At 39.5% G+C, this 17,986-nt stretch overlaps 2 protein-coding genes across 2 annotated transcripts in view; one reads left to right on the top strand and one right to left on the bottom strand.

Moving 5' to 3' along the window:
- VEPH1 (ventricular zone expressed PH domain containing 1) overlaps nucleotides 1–17,986 on the bottom strand; it is a 153,222-nt gene that overhangs the window by 123,846 nt on the left and 11,390 nt on the right. The gene's annotated exons all lie outside the window — the stretch shown is intronic.
- PTX3 (pentraxin 3) lies at nucleotides 2,743–11,026 on the top strand. The gene is made up of 3 exons (XM_089507711.1): nucleotides 2,743–2,875; nucleotides 3,253–3,795; nucleotides 9,524–11,026. The coding sequence occupies exons 1-3, from the start codon at nucleotides 2,743–2,745 to the stop codon at nucleotides 10,141–10,143; spliced, it is 1,296 nt and encodes a 431-aa protein (XP_089363837.1). The 3' UTR covers nucleotides 10,144–11,026.

Genomic DNA, 17,986 nt, shown 5'->3' with positions numbered 1-17,986 from the left:
GCTAACTGGCAAATAGTAACAGAACTGAAAATCCCTCAAAGAGATGGGGTGGAGGAACCACATCTGTTTCAAGGGGGAGTCCTTTGATTTTCAGGTGAGATGCAGTCAATAATTTAGAGTTTTTAGATGGTCTGAAAGCTTTTCCTCCATTCCATCTTCATCTTTTTCAAACACCTTTTCAAAAGGCAAACACTACATTGATCAGCTAGAAGGTGTTGCTTTCCCCATGCACTTTCAAAGTGGGTGCAGAAGAATGGAAATGATACAATGTAAACATGTTGTATTGTTTTCAAGAATATTTATGGGGAGAAATGGGTGCTCATATTGTTCCAACTGGCCCACTGTTATCACTGTAGATCATTGCCTAATCAAAGTACTAACAATGCTGCTTTTTAATTAAAATTATGAAACTTTCTGTCCCTTTGTCTAACATAAGCAATCATCCCATTAAAACCTCTTTCAGCCAAGTCTCTGAAGGGCTCATTTGTCACAAGAAACATGTAATCCCACAAAAGGAAAGCATTTCTGGCCCAGCTTTAGTATAAGCAATCTTGTTGGACCATTGCTAGACAAGACAGGACTTGTGTGACTGCTACAGAAAAACAGCTGCTCCACATCTTCTTGTCCCTTCTCTCCCTGAGTCATGTTAAGCAAATACATAGCACAGTGTCATTAAGCTGCAAGATTCCCTCTGTTTTATTGGCTCTGCTGTCTGTGGAGGCTGGCTGTGCAGCACAGTGGCATCCAGTGATATACTTTGTTTTATTAGGCTTCATTGGGGTTGAGATGAGGAGAAGACTTGGAGCAACCACACAACTCCTCTGATATCTGACTTCAGTACGCTCTGCATATGTGTCCTCACATCAGCTGTTGATTTACGGCAACCCCATAAATTTCATAGGTTTTTTTCTTAGGCAAGGAATATTCATTGGCGTAAAACTCATTTGCCAATTCTTTCCTCTGAAATATAGCCTACAGTGCCAGGTATTAATTGATCGTCTCCTATCCATGACTAACCAGAGTTGACCCTGCTTAGCTTCCAAGATCAGTTGGGATCTGGTGCCTTTAGGGTATTTAGGCAGGTTACTGTGTAGTTGCCTGGGTACTACGTAGTATGTAATTAATTCATATTTGCATCTTTGCAGTAAGTGTCCTGACAGTTCAGAATTTTCTCTGTTCTGACCTCTAGAATATCTGGAGTATCTCATAAACTATACAACGCATTAAGTTATTTTTAAAGAAGAGGAGAGTTATAAAGCCCTTTAGAGATAACTGTTCTGAACAACTAAGGAGATTATTGCACATGCAAATCCTGCCAGGATAGACGTGTGATTGAAAAGTCAAAACCGGATGTTATGGCACACAGTTGAGTCCAGGCCAGTGCAACCCATCTGCACCCCAGACCCCAGCCATGCTTATCCAGGAGCTTTTAAAAAACTGGATCTTGTCAATTTTGAAAAGCTCCTGGATAAGTATGGCTGGGGTCCAGGATGCAGACAGGTTGCACTTGCCTGGCCTCGGCTGTGTGCGATAACACCCGGTTTTGACCTTTCAATCCCTTGCCTATCCTGGCGGGATTTACAGGTGCGGTAATCTCCACTGTCTGGAAGTAGGCATATTTGACCAGAACTCCTGGATAAATAAGTTCAGCTTGTTGTTGTGTGCCTTCAAGTTGTTTCTGACTTATGGCAATCCTAAAGTTACCTTATCACAAGTGTTTTTTTGGCATGTTTCTTCAGAGGGGTTTTGCCATTTCACTTCTCTGAGGCTGGGAGAGGGTGACTTGCCCAAAGTCACCCTGTGAGTTTCCATAGCTGAGAAAGAATTCAGATCCTGGTCTCCAAGGTGATATTGCAATGCTCAAACCACTATGCCACACTGGCTTTTGGTCAGAATTCAGGGGAAGAGTGGGAATGCTGCATGTGCAGAAATGAATCTAACACCCACCACTGTAAGCAAAAATCCTCCCTAGTTTCCATCCACATATACATCAGTGTTATAGGGATGGAGAATGTGCCAACATGTTATTTATATATTTATTTTGCCATAGAAGCAAAAAGCTACCATTCAGTGTTTGAAGAAGGAGTTCCAGAAATGCAGCAACACTATATGGATCCCTCTGCTGTTAATTACTAATAAGGGATACTAATATATGGATTTGTCAAAGTTCCTGCCTCTTAATAACCAAGAATGTTCAGTTTGCAAAACTGCTTACTCATACAAAAACTCCTGAGTCTAGAATGTAATGTACTCTAACATGATTCCAAACCAGTTCTTGAAACACCAACTTTTTTAATTCAACAAATTTGCTATTCATTTACTGCTCCTGCTTTTCTTTAAAAACATTTTTTTAAAAAGTGTCTCCAAGGAACTTTGCAATGTACAATAAGAGTTTTTCCATCATTTCTCCTCTTACATGGCTTGCTAATTCAAACATATTTCAAACATTTAAGTTTCAGGATTGTGAAACCTCCATGTCTCCCCCTACTTAGAACTCCTATCCAAAAACATTAATAATAACCAGAAGCACTCCCATTACAGCACCAGCATTACTCATTCATTCACATTCAGCCACTCTCTCTCAGTATTATTTAAGGGCTTCCAGCAACTCCCCCTCTTAGAATCATCTCTGCTTGGGTCTTACTAGACTCTAGTAACAGGAGAGACCTTTCATTCAGGAAGACACAGACTATTAAAGTAGCAGCTGGAGAATACTGGGCTTTCTGTTTGTTTTTTAAAAATATGTATTCCTCTGTGTTCCTGCTTTTTGCTCTCTGGTCTTCTGCATCTACTCTGGAACTGGATGAGTATGATGACCTCTTTTTCCTGAATTTTGACAATGAAGTAGAAAGTGTAATTCCTGCTACGGAAGAAAGTAAGTAATATTTTTTGCCTATTTCTTCTACTCATTAGCTACAAGCTAGCTGCTTCTATACCACCAAAGGAAAGACCATTCAGGATTCATATACTGTTGATATTGTATAAACTCTTGTCAGCAGATACAAAATTAGTACTAAATTTGCAAAACATTCATTTAGCATAAGTAAAAAGAGCAAGCAGATCTCTCAGCTCTTTTTTTGATTGTTTCTAAGAGTGAGCATAACTCCATCACTGTTACAAGAAATTTACGTTTTGCATTGTCTTCTGGGGGGGAGCAGTGGTAGCTTTGGAGCATGCAGGAATATGCATTTCTTTAAACAGTAACTTTAGCGCAGAAATGTATTGTAACAGCTGTTGTGTATTCTGCTCTAGCTATTTCCTGCGATTGTCAGCGGGAACACACAGAGTGGGACAAACTCTTCATTATGCTTGAGAACTCCCAGATGAAAGAAAACATGCTGCTACAGTCCCTGGATGAAATCCTTAAAGTGGAGCTGCAGACGTTGAGAGGGGAACTACTGCAATTTTTGGAAAACTTTGCTGGCACATGCACCACGTACATTGATAAAGCTGCCTCTCAGTTTTTGAGCCAAATGGACCAGATGCTGGTAAAGAACAGTGGAGAATCTGAAGACTTTTTCGGGATGCTTCCTGAATCTAAGCAAGGAAAAATCCTCAAAGAAATTCTGCAGCTGAGCCAAAATGTGTCCAGCAGACTCAGCCGCCTGGAACATGCTTGGCAAAGGAGAGAGGAGGTGGATGCTCAGCAGAGGGGTTTGTCAGAGAAAGCCAGAGTCAGCTACATCACAAGTGGGGACGATTTCATTGTGAAATCACTGTGGCAAGAACTTCAGGAAACAAAAGCTGAACTGAAAGAATCCCAAAAAAGGACCACACGGCACTTATTACCAGTTGGTAAGTTAAACTCTGTTGACAGTGATACTAATGCAATTCACATCTGTTCACAAAGGATGTCAAATAACTCTATTAATAACCTCAGCTGATACCTGGTTTATATGGGAGGGAGGGCATTACTGTGAACTATCGAAGAATTTCAGTTGTGACAGTGCAGATTACCCTTAATAAATGCCAACCTTGTATAGGCAGGAAGGCAAAGGGCATGAACACACAGTATATCCACAACTTCAACAGAGATGTTGCAAATAGGAATCAGTAAGATTCCTAGCCAAAGGAAATATCAGTACTTGTGTTTGACCAAGAGAAAGACCACCCCCCCCCAAAAAAAAAAAAAAAAAAGGCTGGCATACATATGCAGTGAACACATTCTTGGAAAGCCTTGTTGTCTGCTTCACTGCCAGTTTACCTCTATGGACTTCCACTCTTAATTGTTTTGTTGTAAAAATGATAACAAGAATTTATGGATTCCCCTATTATATTTTCACCACTTTCTATAGTTTCTTCTCCCAGTAGGTAACTGCTACCTCTTTCATAGCATTCCTCAGAGGCTACATCTGAACAAAACTTGACCCTGTGAGCTCACTGATTATGTCAACAGGCTATTAATCAAGACTCTTGCTTCAGGGCATAAACAGATTCTCCATAGGGGCTCAGAGAGGTGGAACAGCTTTCACCCCATGCAACAGGACTCAGTGATACATCATCAAGATTTCTCCCACCCCACTTTCCCTTTGAAACAACAGCCCATTCAAGTATTTTGGTATCCAGCCACTAGCAGTCATCCATATGTTCCTTATGATTCATATTAATAAACAATGATAACTTGTATTTCCTCTGTTTAATTTATAACCCAACCAGTATAATTTAAGGTAGCTTTATCTATCTAAAGTAAATCAGTATTTATTCCATGTTAGGCAGAGAGAGGATATTAGCAGAAATGTTGGGATACACTTTTTAAAAATGGCCAAACTTTTAAGAACTAACCACACAGAACTATGTAGCCACATATGAAGGGTTCCTGAGATTCTGTGGCATTAACAGGGCATGTGCATAGAGATTTTGTTTGGCATTACCAATTACTTATTTCCAAAGGCACAGCTGCCTGTGAAACTGAAACCTTTAAAGATGCTCTTTTTTATTTGAATACAGTGGTGCAGAGATGTAATAGGTGGTAGAAGAACCAACACCATGTATTATGCATTCATTAGTCCATACAGATAAAATCTCATTCTCAGATATTCTCTAGTATACGTGGATGGAAAACAGAAATGGGAGAACAGTTTCTGAAAGAGAACTAGAGACAACATTCATAATCAATGAAGATGACTTTGCAAAGTTTTTAAAAATGCCCATTCTCATTAAACAATTGACATTTTACCTTTCCACAGTCTTTCAAATAAAGTTAATTCAGGACAAATGTTATTTTTATTAGTATAGGGAGTGAACTTTATAGATACCATGACTGGATGAGTAAACAGGGTTTTGGGAGAATCACCCTGAAATACAGATGATGCCACTCTACACTCTAGTTCTCAAAATATGAAGCCACATTAATATAGAAATACATTTCTGTAGGCACAGCTCATTCTGCCCTGGAAAACCCTACAGTAGCACCTACAAACCAGTAAGAAATTCTTGATAGTCCTTTAATTATTTAACCAGTTAGGTTAATAACAAAAGATTATCAACACCTCACTCTTTAATGGGCATTTTATGTTGCTAAGAATACATGCTTCGAGTTTAAAAACAAAATTCGTAATAAATTGAGTACATGCTCCTGGAAACCAGGATTCAATTCCCTGCTTGACCATGGAAATCTACTTGTGAGCTTGGGTATGTCACACTGTCAGCCTCAGAGGAAGGCAAAGGCAACTCCCTTCTGAACAAATCTTGGCAAGAAAACCCTGTGGTAGGCTTGCCTTAGGGTCACCATAAGTCAGAAATGACTTGAAGGCACACAAGGAACAACAACATATTTATAACATAATAATCAAATAATAATTTGTGCTCCATTTATGCAAGATTTCTACTGGAACAAACAAAACCTTGGACAAATCACCTTGAGCAAGAAAAGTGGGTGAGCATAGTATAGTTATTTGACTGTTGTACTAGAACTTTGAGAGACAAGGGTTTGAATTCCCACTTGGAAACTCACTGGGTGACTCTAGGCAAGTCGCACACTCTCAATCTCAGAGGAAGGCAATGGCAACCCTCCCATAACCCTGAAACTACTTGATGGCACAATAACAACAGAGTATGTAACAAACTGAATAATAGGGCCTAAATACCCTGAAGGCACCAGATCCTGTCTGATCGGAGAACAAGGGTCCAAAATACCTCAGAGATAATCCAGTTTGAGACTGCTTTAACTGCCCTGGCTCCATGCCCTGGGAATTGTAGTTTATTGTGGCACCAGAGCTCTCAGACAGAGAAGCCGAAATGTCTCCTAAAACAACAGTTCCCAGAATTCCCCTGCACTGAGCCATAGCAGTTAAAGCAGTCTCAAACTGGGATATTTCTGCAGTGTGTTTTGGACCAAGAACCACCAGGTGCTGTAGGCTAGATTTCAGAGGAGGACTCTGACAAACCAGATTGGAGTGCTCCCTGCATTAAAAAAAAAACCCTATGAAATTCATGGGGTCACCATAAGTCTACAGGCAACTTGCAGTGTCTCTTTTACACACACACACACACACACACACACACACACACACACACACACACGGAGTGGGCAAGCAAAGTGACACCTAATTCCCCAATTGTCCTGCTTCCAAAAGAGCTAATTGGCACTAAAATTGGCACTAACAGCTCTGTGCAAAATTCCACAGTTAATTCTGCAGCACTAAAGACATGATTCAGGCAAAAGTAAGCACTTTTAAGTACAGAAGGCCCTCCACATTTGCTGTGGTTAGGGGCACAGGACCCCTGTGAATGAGGAAAAAACATAAATAAAAATCACTATTTTTTTAAATCGAGAGAACACTTTTTTAGGAATCTCTAGGTCCTCCAGCACAACTCTATGGTCAACATGTACAAGAAGCTGACCATAGAATCACACTGGAGAACCTAAAAATGGCAAGGCAAGTGTTTTCTCTAGCAGTCTCTAGGTCCTCCAGAGCAACTCTATGGTCAACTTTCAGCTGAGTTGCACTGGGGAACCTAGAAATTTCTAGAGAAAACGTGGATCAATTCTGCAAATAATCAAAGCTGCAAAACTCAAAGCCGCAAATGTGGAGGGCCAACTGTATTCTTTATTTTAGTGGAAGAGTTATGCAAACAGATAAATATATGGCTGAGCTTGATGCATGCCTGCAGATTAAGCAGCAAGCCTGCATCACCTCTTCCTCCCTTCCTCGTAAAATGTTGTAGTTCACAATATCTGATGGGAAACTTGCATCACTGCAAATTTCCCAACTCCCACTTCACTTCATTGGCTGTTGCTTGAGAGGTGAGGAAACTCCCCATGTAATGGTCACATATGCTTCCCATTATTATAAATTGAAGAGGAGACAATGCAGGATAGCTGCTTCCAGCACCTACACATCAGCTATGTAATATACAGTTTGGGCTTCAAATCAAATCCACTGAAATTAATCGGATATTAACATCCTTAACTGAGCCTGGATCAGCCTCGTCATTGTTGCTCAACCTGTGAAGTCAGTGTTAAATCCAGCATGACTCCACTGAATCCACAGGACTGGTTCTTAATTCACAACAGACTGACAAAAGACAAGAGTTCAGTACCATATGTTTTGATAGGGGGAAGGAAAGTCATAATTTGATTAAGAACAAGAAGAGTAAATTTTTGAAATACCCCTCAGATCCCCCTGGAAATCTTTTCCCAAAGAGTTTTCAGCAACTGGTTTTGATTTCTCACATACCTTGGATTTTTGCCAGGTTGACTCTTAAGGGCTTTTCTCATCACACTGTTGCTGGTGTTTTGTGAAGCTGGTTTTAATTTTACTTAGCCCTTGATAATAAAGTTAGAAATCCTGCTAATTAAAAAGTCATGTCTCTACACAGAGCTTTTTGCTCTTTGAAGAAATATTCCTGCATAATCATGACCCAATGCCCTATTTCTCAGTGGTCATAACATTTTAAAACATATTCAGAACTCATATAATATGACTGGACCAATAAAAGAAGACAGAAAATGTATTTTAATGGCAGAAACTGCATTTGCAGTTTCAAAATTCATTAGCGTTCTTTACATCTAGGAACCAGAAATAACAGTGTTCATTTATTATACACAGTATAACAACAATACAGTAAATTCCAAATTCCTGTGATAATTTCCCCATATAGTTTGATGATTATCTACTACCAACCCAGTTATAACTGGATACAGCATTGCCCCATTCAATAATGTTTTTAAATTTCTTTTTGCTCTGAATTTTTAGTCCTGTACACTACCAAATTATAGTCTTCTTTTCAGTACCATAATATCATGGTGAATTTTTTTTTATTTTTTGTGGTAAGGCATTTTTGAATAAAATTATAAGTTGCACCAGACTGAAAATAAACAATTTTCAGACCATGAAAATGCAGATTTACCACATGAGGGTAACTTCATAAGATATCTTAATAACCGGAAAACAGTGGATGAGAGTTCCTTTCTGATGGTATGTGTTCAAAAGTGGCCAGGAAGTTGACCCAAGATTCTTATGCTTGAACTTTTATAATAGTTATAATAACTGTGATCCAATATGCAGAGATAAGTATTCCATTAGTCCACATCTACTCCTCTGGGGCTGCTGCCATACTGCAGAAATAAATCAGTTTGATGCCACTTTAACTTCCATGGCTCAGTGATATATAATTCTGGGATTTGTAGTTTGGCAGGGCACCAGAGCTCTCTGACATGGAATAACTTACAAAACTACAAATTCCAGAATTCATAGCATTGGGTCATGGCTGTTAAACTGGTGTCAAACTGCTTTATTTCTGCAGTGCGGGTACACCCTGAGTAAGCTATGGCTTCTGAATAATACACACAAATCCATACAACATGCTTATCACTAGTGCTCTTTGTGAACCATCAATTGGAAAATGAGAGACAATGGACTCATTGCCTTTCTCTGAGGCGGAGCTGGTGTGGCATGTCAATGGGTTTCCATGACTATGTGAGGATTCAAACTTGGTCTCCCAGAGTCCTAATCCAACACTCAAACCACTGCACCACATTCCCTCTCCGGAAGACTATAGGAAAGGCAATAGTGGGGTGGAGAGCCACAAGAATCATCTGAGTGTTCTAAAATAATTTATTACCAGCTCTTTGAGATTTCAGCCTAAGAAGATATGCAGATGCCTCTCCATTGCATGTTCACCAACACTCAACAATGAACCTCTGCAGACCAAATCCATTGTTTAACTCCAGCATAACACTTTTGAACACAGAAATTTTGCTGAACTCCTCAGGGTAGTAGAGCACATAATTTGCATGCAGAAAGTTCCTGGTCTTAAGATCTCCAGGCTTAATTGGTTGTTGGTTTATTACACCAAATAGCAGGTAAAGGATAAAATCTTTCTCTGGCAAATATCCTGGAAACCCACTGTCCATTAAAGTAAGACAATTCTCGGCTAATGCACAGAGTCTAAGGCAATTCTCAGGAACCACTGAAAGAAATTATATTATGCTCTGATTAATTCTCTACATGGTCGTTATATATAATTTTACTTTTTATAAATTTAATATATAATTTAACTTTTTCTATTGTTTTTGAAGGTTGTGAAACAGCTCTTTTATTCCCAATGCGTTCCAAAAAGATCTTTGTGAGTGTTCATCCAACTACTCCATTGATCCTCCATTCTTTTACCGCCTGTACATGGATAAAATTAACTGAAATGCTGGACAAAACTATTGTATTCTCATATGGAACGAAGAGAAATCCTTATGAAATCCAACTCTATCTGAGCTATGGTTCAGTAGTTCTTGCTGTAAGTAGTGATCACAACAAGATAATTGCCCCAGATGTCATCTCTTCTGAACAGTGGACTCACCTTTGTGGCTCTTGGAACACAATTAATGGAAGTACATCATTGTGGATAAATGGAAAGAATGTGGCAACTGCTGCAGAAATAGCTGAGGATTACATCATTCCAGATGGTGGGATTTTGCAGATTGGTCAAGAAAAAAATGGCTGCTGTGTTGGAGGTGGTTTTAATGAATCTTTAGCTTTTTCTGGGAAAATAACTGGTTTTAATATTTGGAGCAAAGTCCTCAATGAGAAAGAGATAACAAGACAAACTAGAGAAGAGGCATGTAACAACCGTGGCAACATAGTTGGGTGGGGGGTTACTGAGGTTCTGCCTCATGGAGGTGTTCAATATGTTTTTGGGCCCTGAACTTCTGGTGCTTTATAAACTCACCAAAAAGACAGAATCTAGGAATTATTCTAAGGGCAGTCACACAGCATAGCTGCTACATGGAAATCTCAATAGAAAAGCAGTAGTATGAAGCAAACCTTCCCATTCTTGGTGCGTGATTTAGCCCTGGTTCATCCAGGAATCTGTGAATGAGGCACCTCATGGCAGGAAGCCTCTGGGTGACTGCAGAAGCTTTGGCCACCTCATTCCTAATTCAATGGACTTCTGAGTCCATAAAGAAGAATGGTGCTGCTAGAGGGTGGACAGATGAATGAACAGCATTGAGAAAGGGTTAGGAAAAAAGAATAGCTCTCCACAAATAGCTATAGCCACTTTTAGAACAAAGAACTTCTAAGTCAGAGTTGGAGGCATTTTCAACCACATGAATCCTCATTCACAGACACACAGAAAATGCTGGTTTCCATGTGTCAAATATATAAAACTTGTTCTTAAATATATCTCATGAAAGGGTAATACTGTAAACATGTAGCTCTGAACTGAGGTATAGATGCAAAATTGTGTTAGCAAACAAAGTCAAATGTAGCTTAAAAGACATACTGAAAAACTATATTGGAATAATTATTAATGCAGAGGCTGATCTCATCATAGGTTTAATATTATGGAATTCAAAACACATAGGGGTCATTTGAGGATCCCAGGCATGCCAACAAATGGTAGGGTCTTTACAGAGCTAATACTGTGCTGTCTTTTTCAGGTTCCATGTTTGTAGATTTTATATCATTAATGTGAATTTTGCAGATGAACCATATAAGTGTCATGGCATAATATCTGCTGTTTTTGTTCCCTGTTTACTGATATGTACACTTTAATGAAGCTAGAGTCTTGCCCAAGATATTATTTATACTGGAAGTCCATCTAGCATTCTGATAAGTACAGTTTTCTTTTATGAAATGGATAAAGCTGTATTATATTGTAAATTGATTATGTACTAACATTATTGAAATTATTTTTTATAAAATTGTACTGTAAATAAAAATCCTTTATCGGACTGATGATTTACTTTCACTATCCTCCCCCCAAAAAGTTTGAATTCTGAAAATAAGCTCACTTTTCAAGTGCATGTCTCTTTCTTCTTGTGCTTCTTTTTCAAACACAATATTTGTGTGCTTCTCTATGAACAAAATAATCTTACACTAGGAGATTTCTTATTCAGGGGGAAGACTTGTATATAACAGACTATGGCAGCTGAGTCCTGTCCTGAAACTTTAGCCATATTTCTAAAAGTTACTCTATGGAAACATTGAAAATGACAACTATAAAGCCTCTAATGGTCCATCTAAGTCCCTTCAGAAAAGCAAGGGGTATACGCCTTTGGTATATTCATGGCAAAATGATGAACTGCCAGTCACAAATCAGGCCAGGATAAGCCGGGGGGGGGGGGGGGCACATGGGAAGATGATTAGAGAGAGGAATGTGGTTTTTTTTTTTTTTGTTTGTTTTTTGCATGTTTTGTGCATTTGAGGGAGTGGGTATGATTTTGGGGTGAAACTCATCCAAATATTGCAGCAAAATTGGAAGGATTCAGGGGCTGGGGAATGACTGGGGCTTTGGGGCCCACAAAAGAGGTGTCTGTGGGCTGCAAGAAGCCTGGAGCCATAAGACAGGGGAATCTCTTGCAGTGTTAAGGAGAAAGTGATACTTTCACATTTAGCTAACAAGCTATCTTGTAAATAATCAAATAGCATTTGCATACACTGAATCTATTTGTGGAGCCTACACATTTCACATACACTTGTTTCTCTTCCCTAAGTGTGCTATACTCAAGTGCAAATGCCACGATTCCTTTCAGGTACAGTACTTCAGGACACATCTGGAGTTACACACAGTTCTTAACGTACGCATATGTAACAGTTACTATGTTTTAGTCACTTTAAGATAAAAAGCATCACAGATGGATTGTATCCATTACATATGCCTGCCGGGATGAGATAGCTCAAATCTGTACTCATGTTTACACTAGCAGAAGGCACGTCTGGCAGTTTGGAGTAATAGTAGTTGTTGTAGTTAGTATTACTACAATTTTTTAAATAATTTTCCCCAGTTTGGGATTCAAAGTACCTTACAATAGTTAAAACAAACACAGTTAAAAATTAACATCATAAAATATTAAAAAGCAATTAAATCATCATGAAATCTGAAACCAGTCAAAACAAATTAAAGCAGCAACAACAAATAAAGGTCCAGCTCATTATACAAGAACTACTTGGCCTCAAAAATCAATTCTCAAAGCCCTGCTGGAATAAAAAAGTTTTTATCTACTTGAGGAAAACTATAGTAAGGTGGGAAAAGGGCGGGCTGAAGTTTACATTCGGTGCTCACATCAGGATTTCTCATGCTCACAATGATGGCAAAACATCACACTAGCCAAAGAGGTAGGACAAGTAAAAACACTTCTTCTGGAGTCAATGGAGAGTCTAACAGCCACAAATAAAGCTGCACAAACAGTTCCATTCTTACTTGCAATGAATATACAGAGATGGATACTAGCACCAGGATAAATGCTTGTCATCATTTCTTCTTCCATCCCCACAGCCATATCACCTGGTAAGATGTGGACCAGTGCAGCACTAGAAGCATGTAAACCCCAACAAACTTACATTATTTGTTAAAAGTAAGTTAAAGTAAAGAATCACAGATGTCCATCCAGTCTCCGCTTAAAGATCTCCAAAGAAGGAGACTCCACCACACTCCAAGACAGCATATTCCACTGTCAAACAGGAGATTTTTTATAATGTTGAGGTGGAATTTCATAGAATCATAGAATCATAGAATCATAGAATCGTAGAGTTGGAAGAGACCACTAGGGCCATCCAGTCCAACCCCCTGCCATGCAGGAAATCCAAATCAAAGCATCCCTGACAGATGGCCATCCAGCCTCTGTTTGAAGATCTCTAAGGAAGGAGACTCTATCACCTTCCGAGGAAGTGCATTCCACTGTCGAACAGCCCTTACTGTCAGGAAGTTCCTCCTAATGTTCAGGTGGAATCTCTTTTCCTGTAGCTTGCATCCATTGTTCCAGGTCCTGTTCTCTGGAGCAGCAGAAAACAAGCTTGCTCCCTCCTCAATATGACATCCTTTCAAATATTTAAACAGGGCTATCATATCACCTCTTAACCTTCTTTTCTCCAGGCTAAACATCCCCAGCTCCCTAAGTCGTTCCTCATAGGGCATGGTCTCCAGACCCTTCACCATTTTTGTCGCCCTCCTTTGGACACACTCCAGTTTCTCAATGTCCTTTCTGAATTGTGGCGCCCAGAACTGGACACAATATTCTAGGTGGGGCCTGACCAAAGCAGAATACAGTGGCACTATTACTTCTCTTGATCTAGACACTATACTTCTATTGATGCAGCCTAAAATAGCATTGGCCTTTTTAGCTGCCGCATCACACTGTTCACTCATGTTCAACTTGTGGTCTACTTGGACTCCTAGATCCCTTTCACACGTAGTTTCATTCAGCCAGGTGTCACCCATCCTATATCTGTGCATTTTGTTTTTCCGCCCCAAGTGCAATACCTTACATTTCTCCGTGTTGAATTTCATTTTGTTAGCTGTGGCCCAGCTTTCTAGACTATTCAGGTCATTTTGAATCTTGATCCTGTCCTCTGGGGTATTAGCTACTCCCCCTAATTTGGTGTCATCTGCAAATTTGATAAGTATGCTCCCAATTCTGTCATCCAGGTCATTGATAAAGATGTTGAATAGCACTGAGCCCAGGACAGAGCCCTGTGGGACCCCACTGGTCACTTCTCTCCAGGATGAAAAGGAGCCATTGTTGAGCACCCTTTGGGTTCGGCCGGTCAACCAATTACAGATCCATTTAACAGTTCCTTTGTCTAGCCCACATTTTACAAGCTTGTTTGCAAGAATGTCATGGGAAACCTTGTCAAAGGCCTTACTGAAATCAAGATATACTATATCCACAGCATTCCCTTCTTCTACCAAGCTGGTAATTTTATCAAAGAAAGAGATTAGATTTGTCTGGCATGACTTGTTTCTCTGAAACCCATGTTGACTTTTTGTGATTATGGAGAATTTCTTCTCCAGTAGTTTGAATCCATTGCTCTAGGTCGTAGTCTCTGGAGCAGCTTGCTCCATCCTCAATATGGCATCCCTTCAAATATTTAAACATGGCTATTGTGTCACTTTCTATTCTCCAGACTAAACATACTCAGCTCCCTAAGCTGTCCCTCATAGGGCATGGTTTTAAGACCTTTCATCATTTTGGTTGCCCTCCTCTGGACATGCTCCAACTTCTAAACATCTTTTTTGAATTGTGGTGTCTAGAACTGGACACAGTATTCCAGGTGAGGTCTCACCAAAGCAGAGTAGAATGGCGCTATTACTTCCCTCTGTCCAGACACTATACTCCTATTGATGCAGTTTAGTATCATATTAACTTTTTTATCTGCTGTATCACATATTGCCACATCTTCATCTTGTGGTCTGCTAAGATTCCCAGATTTCTTCCTCACGTACTATTGTCAGTCCAGGTGTCACCCATCCTATATCTGAGCCTTTCATTTTTTCTGCCTAAGTGTGGTACCATTCAGTGTCATAAACATCCATCCCTCCAACAGTTTTTAGTCCTCCTTTTAGCATCAGATTGTATTAGTGCTCTTGTGCATTGCAGTATAGCCTGAGGTGGGGAGAAACATGGGTATAAGCAGCACCTCTGATTACTACTGCATCAGTAGCATATACATCACCATCCTTAAGGCATTACATTATACTCCTACTAAGGTTCTGAAACCCAACCTATAAAATGCTCCTCCAACACTAGTTTAAATCCCAGCTTAATTGGATTGTTATTGAACTGAGTAGCAGAAGCCATAGAACTCTCTGATCCCAGTTCAAATGTGCATGCACACAACTGCCAGGACAGCAGACGTGGAACTCTAGTAGAAAAGAAGCAATTCTATCTATTAATATGTAACGAACTGAAGAAGATAGTTGTATGTTAGACATACGAAGTGGGGGAATATGACACCTACTTCCTCAGTTATCCTGCTTCCAAAACAGCTAATTCGAATTATCTAACAACTCAGTGCAGAGTTTCCCAGATGGTATTTTGCACATAATACCTAATTCTTCATGCAACTTTGAACACATTCAGAGAACTCTGTTTCTGTATACATACAATCCCTATCATTTAGGGGCTCAGATATATGTAATTTTATGAATGCTCCTCATTCTGAAGTCGAAGGCTTTCATGGCCGGCATCCATAGTTTTTTGTGGGTTTTTGGGGCTATGTGGCCATATTCTAGAAGAGTGGCTGGCATCTTCAGAGAAAAGAGATGCACAGATGCTGGTGAAACGTCAGGAATAAACTCTTCTAGTACATGGCCACAAAGCCAGAAAAACCCACATAAAACTATGCTTCTCTCTCTCTCTCTCTCTCTCTCTCTATATATATATATATATATATATACACACACACACACATTTTTTTTAAAAAAAAGTGTCTATTCATTTCTAACTACCTGGTGTCTATTGCATCATTCTAAAAGCAACAATTTCCTGCAACTTCATCTTAGACATCCAGAGCAACACCTGGTGGTGGAATATTATAAATGTAAAAAAGAAAGAAAATGAATCCAACAGCACTAGTAATACTTAACAATATATTTACAATTTTCTTAACTACAGTTTTAGTTATGGGTAGAATAACTTTGTTGCTGTTGTTGTTTTTCTCTACTATATATCTCACCAAATATTTCCCACATGTAGTTTAATTACATATACAAATGTATACGAGAGGGATCCATTTTATCAATTTTGACATTAATCTACACTGCCCCCAAAAGATCACAATCAAAGATTCTGCCCAAGGAAAAGCAAAGGAAATAGGAACAGTGAAAAAAGATGGGGTAAACATGGTAAATATGTAACTGATTCAATAACAGGTAATTGGACCTAGTGGAGTTGGAGAAGTAAAGGCATGATGTGATTATTAGGATACAAGAATAGGGAAGTATCAGGGACAAGGCCATGGAGATAATAGAAGAACTGCTATGTGGCTTGTAAGTCCATGAAAAGGAACAGAAGCAAGTTATTTAGGGCAACACCGGCTGAAAGGAATTTGAATTACACACACACACACACAAAAAAAATACAATGGTCAAGGAATTACCACTGTTTGTTCAATCACCAACCCCGTCCCACTCTTGATTTGAATGGACAACTTCAATTATTTCTTAAACCAAAAACACACACATGCAGAGGATAGTTTATTTACATTTTTTAAAAAAATCAGAAGCTTAATGGATCCCCTTTCGTTGCATTCTCCTTTCTAAAGTTAAAAGTACTGGTTCCTTCTATGAACTGCAAAACATAATCAGGGGGGAAAGAGAGAGAATCCCCTTATCATTTTGAAACTGAATCCTTTTCTGCTTGTCAATACATGAACCACTCTCCATTTGAAGTGTTATCATAACAGAGCAAGAGCCCAGACATCTGGGGAACAGTGGGATGGCAGGAGCTCCATTTCAATTGTGTCCAGCTCTTTTCATATGCCAAGGGGTCTACTATGAGTGACCATGAAATCTAACAAGCCATAATTTTATTTCCTGGATGTTATTATTATTTGTCTCCCAGAAGCCAAATAGCCAGAAGGAGGAGTGGCCTGCCTACATAAAGATCCTTCTATACCATCTTAACTAAGAACAAAAACAACATCTTGACAAAATGTAGGCTTATAAGCATCACAATTTTCTTTCTCCTGTATGATTTTAACACCTTTGCCTAAGGAAGAAACCAATGGAGCTTCGAAAGATTGCAGAATGTATTTTTCACATTTCGATTTGCCTAATAAAGAAATCACTGTTTTGTGGATTTTGGATATTACTGTACTTCCCATTCTAACGTTTGAAATCAGCCCCAAGTCTAACCAATTTCAAATAATACATTGTATATACTATATAAAATAAACCCTAGCACATACTGGCGGTGCAATAATGGCGGTGGCCCATGTACATGGGTGCTGCCATTATGACGTAACGGATGCATAGCATCCACACATCGCGCTTCGCCAGTTAGGTCAGTAGTGCGCCATTGGCGCACTCACACATAACTGGCATGGGGGGAACAACCCGCAGGGAAGCCACATGGTTTGGCGGCTGCGGCTTCCCTGCGGAGGAAAAACAGGTGCCAGCAGACTGCCGTTTTTCGGAGGTTTAGTCTTCCAGTGCAACTCTGCCAGAAGTCGACCATATGGTTGTGCTGGAGAACATAGACATTCCTAGAGAAAACACTTTTCTAGGCATTGTAGATCCTCCAACATGATTCTATGATCAACTTCTGGCAAATGCTGACCACAGAGTTGCACTGGAGGACCTAGAGACTCCTACAGCAGTGTTCTCTTAGGTAAAAAGAATAGTGTTATTTTATTTGTGGTTTTTCCACATTCATGGGGGTCCTTCATCCCTAACCCCAGCAAATGTGGTGGGACCACTGTATATATAATTATATTGTTGTGATGCCACATCTTACCTACTTCAAACCAATCCTCAGACTCAACCTTTTCCATTAAGCTTTAGGTTCAACCACTTAGTCCCAATGCCTCACTAGAATACAGGCATACCTCAGTCAACAATGCCTCTGACAAACCTAATAAAGGTATAACTGTTGTGGGGTTTTTAGATTTTGCTGTATAAAGCATCTGACAAAGGAGCTCCTTTTTACAAAGTCTTTTTGTGGGAGCCCAGATCAGCCCTCTTGTTACAACAGTGTGTCTGCAGTAAAACAATGCAATAAAGTTTGACCTGGGAAAGAAAGGGATTTTCTTCTCAGTGATTTTAC

The sequence above is a fragment of the Sceloporus occidentalis genome, unplaced genomic scaffold (genome assembly GCF_023333645.1).
Source record: "Sceloporus occidentalis isolate IW3139 unplaced genomic scaffold, rSceOcc1.0.p SCAF_2, whole genome shotgun sequence".
NCBI lineage: Eukaryota > Metazoa > Chordata > Lepidosauria > Squamata > Phrynosomatidae > Sceloporus > Sceloporus occidentalis.
This window is presented reverse-complemented; position numbering and strand designations above follow the sequence as displayed.

What these genes read in the sequence shown, in the direction of transcription:
- PTX3 (XM_089507711.1), top strand. Translation starts at nt 2,743, where the DNA reads ATGTATTCCTCTGTGTTCCTGCTTTTTGCTCTCTGGTCTTCTGCATCT. An exon ending in AATTCCTGCTACGGAAGAAA is followed by an intron (nt 2,876 to 3,252) that starts GTAAGTAATATT and finishes ATTCTGCTCTAG; the next exon opens with CTATTTCCTGCGATTGTCAG. An exon ending in ACGGCACTTATTACCAGTTG is followed by an intron (nt 3,796 to 9,523) that starts GTAAGTTAAACT and finishes TTGTTTTTGAAG; the next exon opens with GTTGTGAAACAGCTCTTTTA.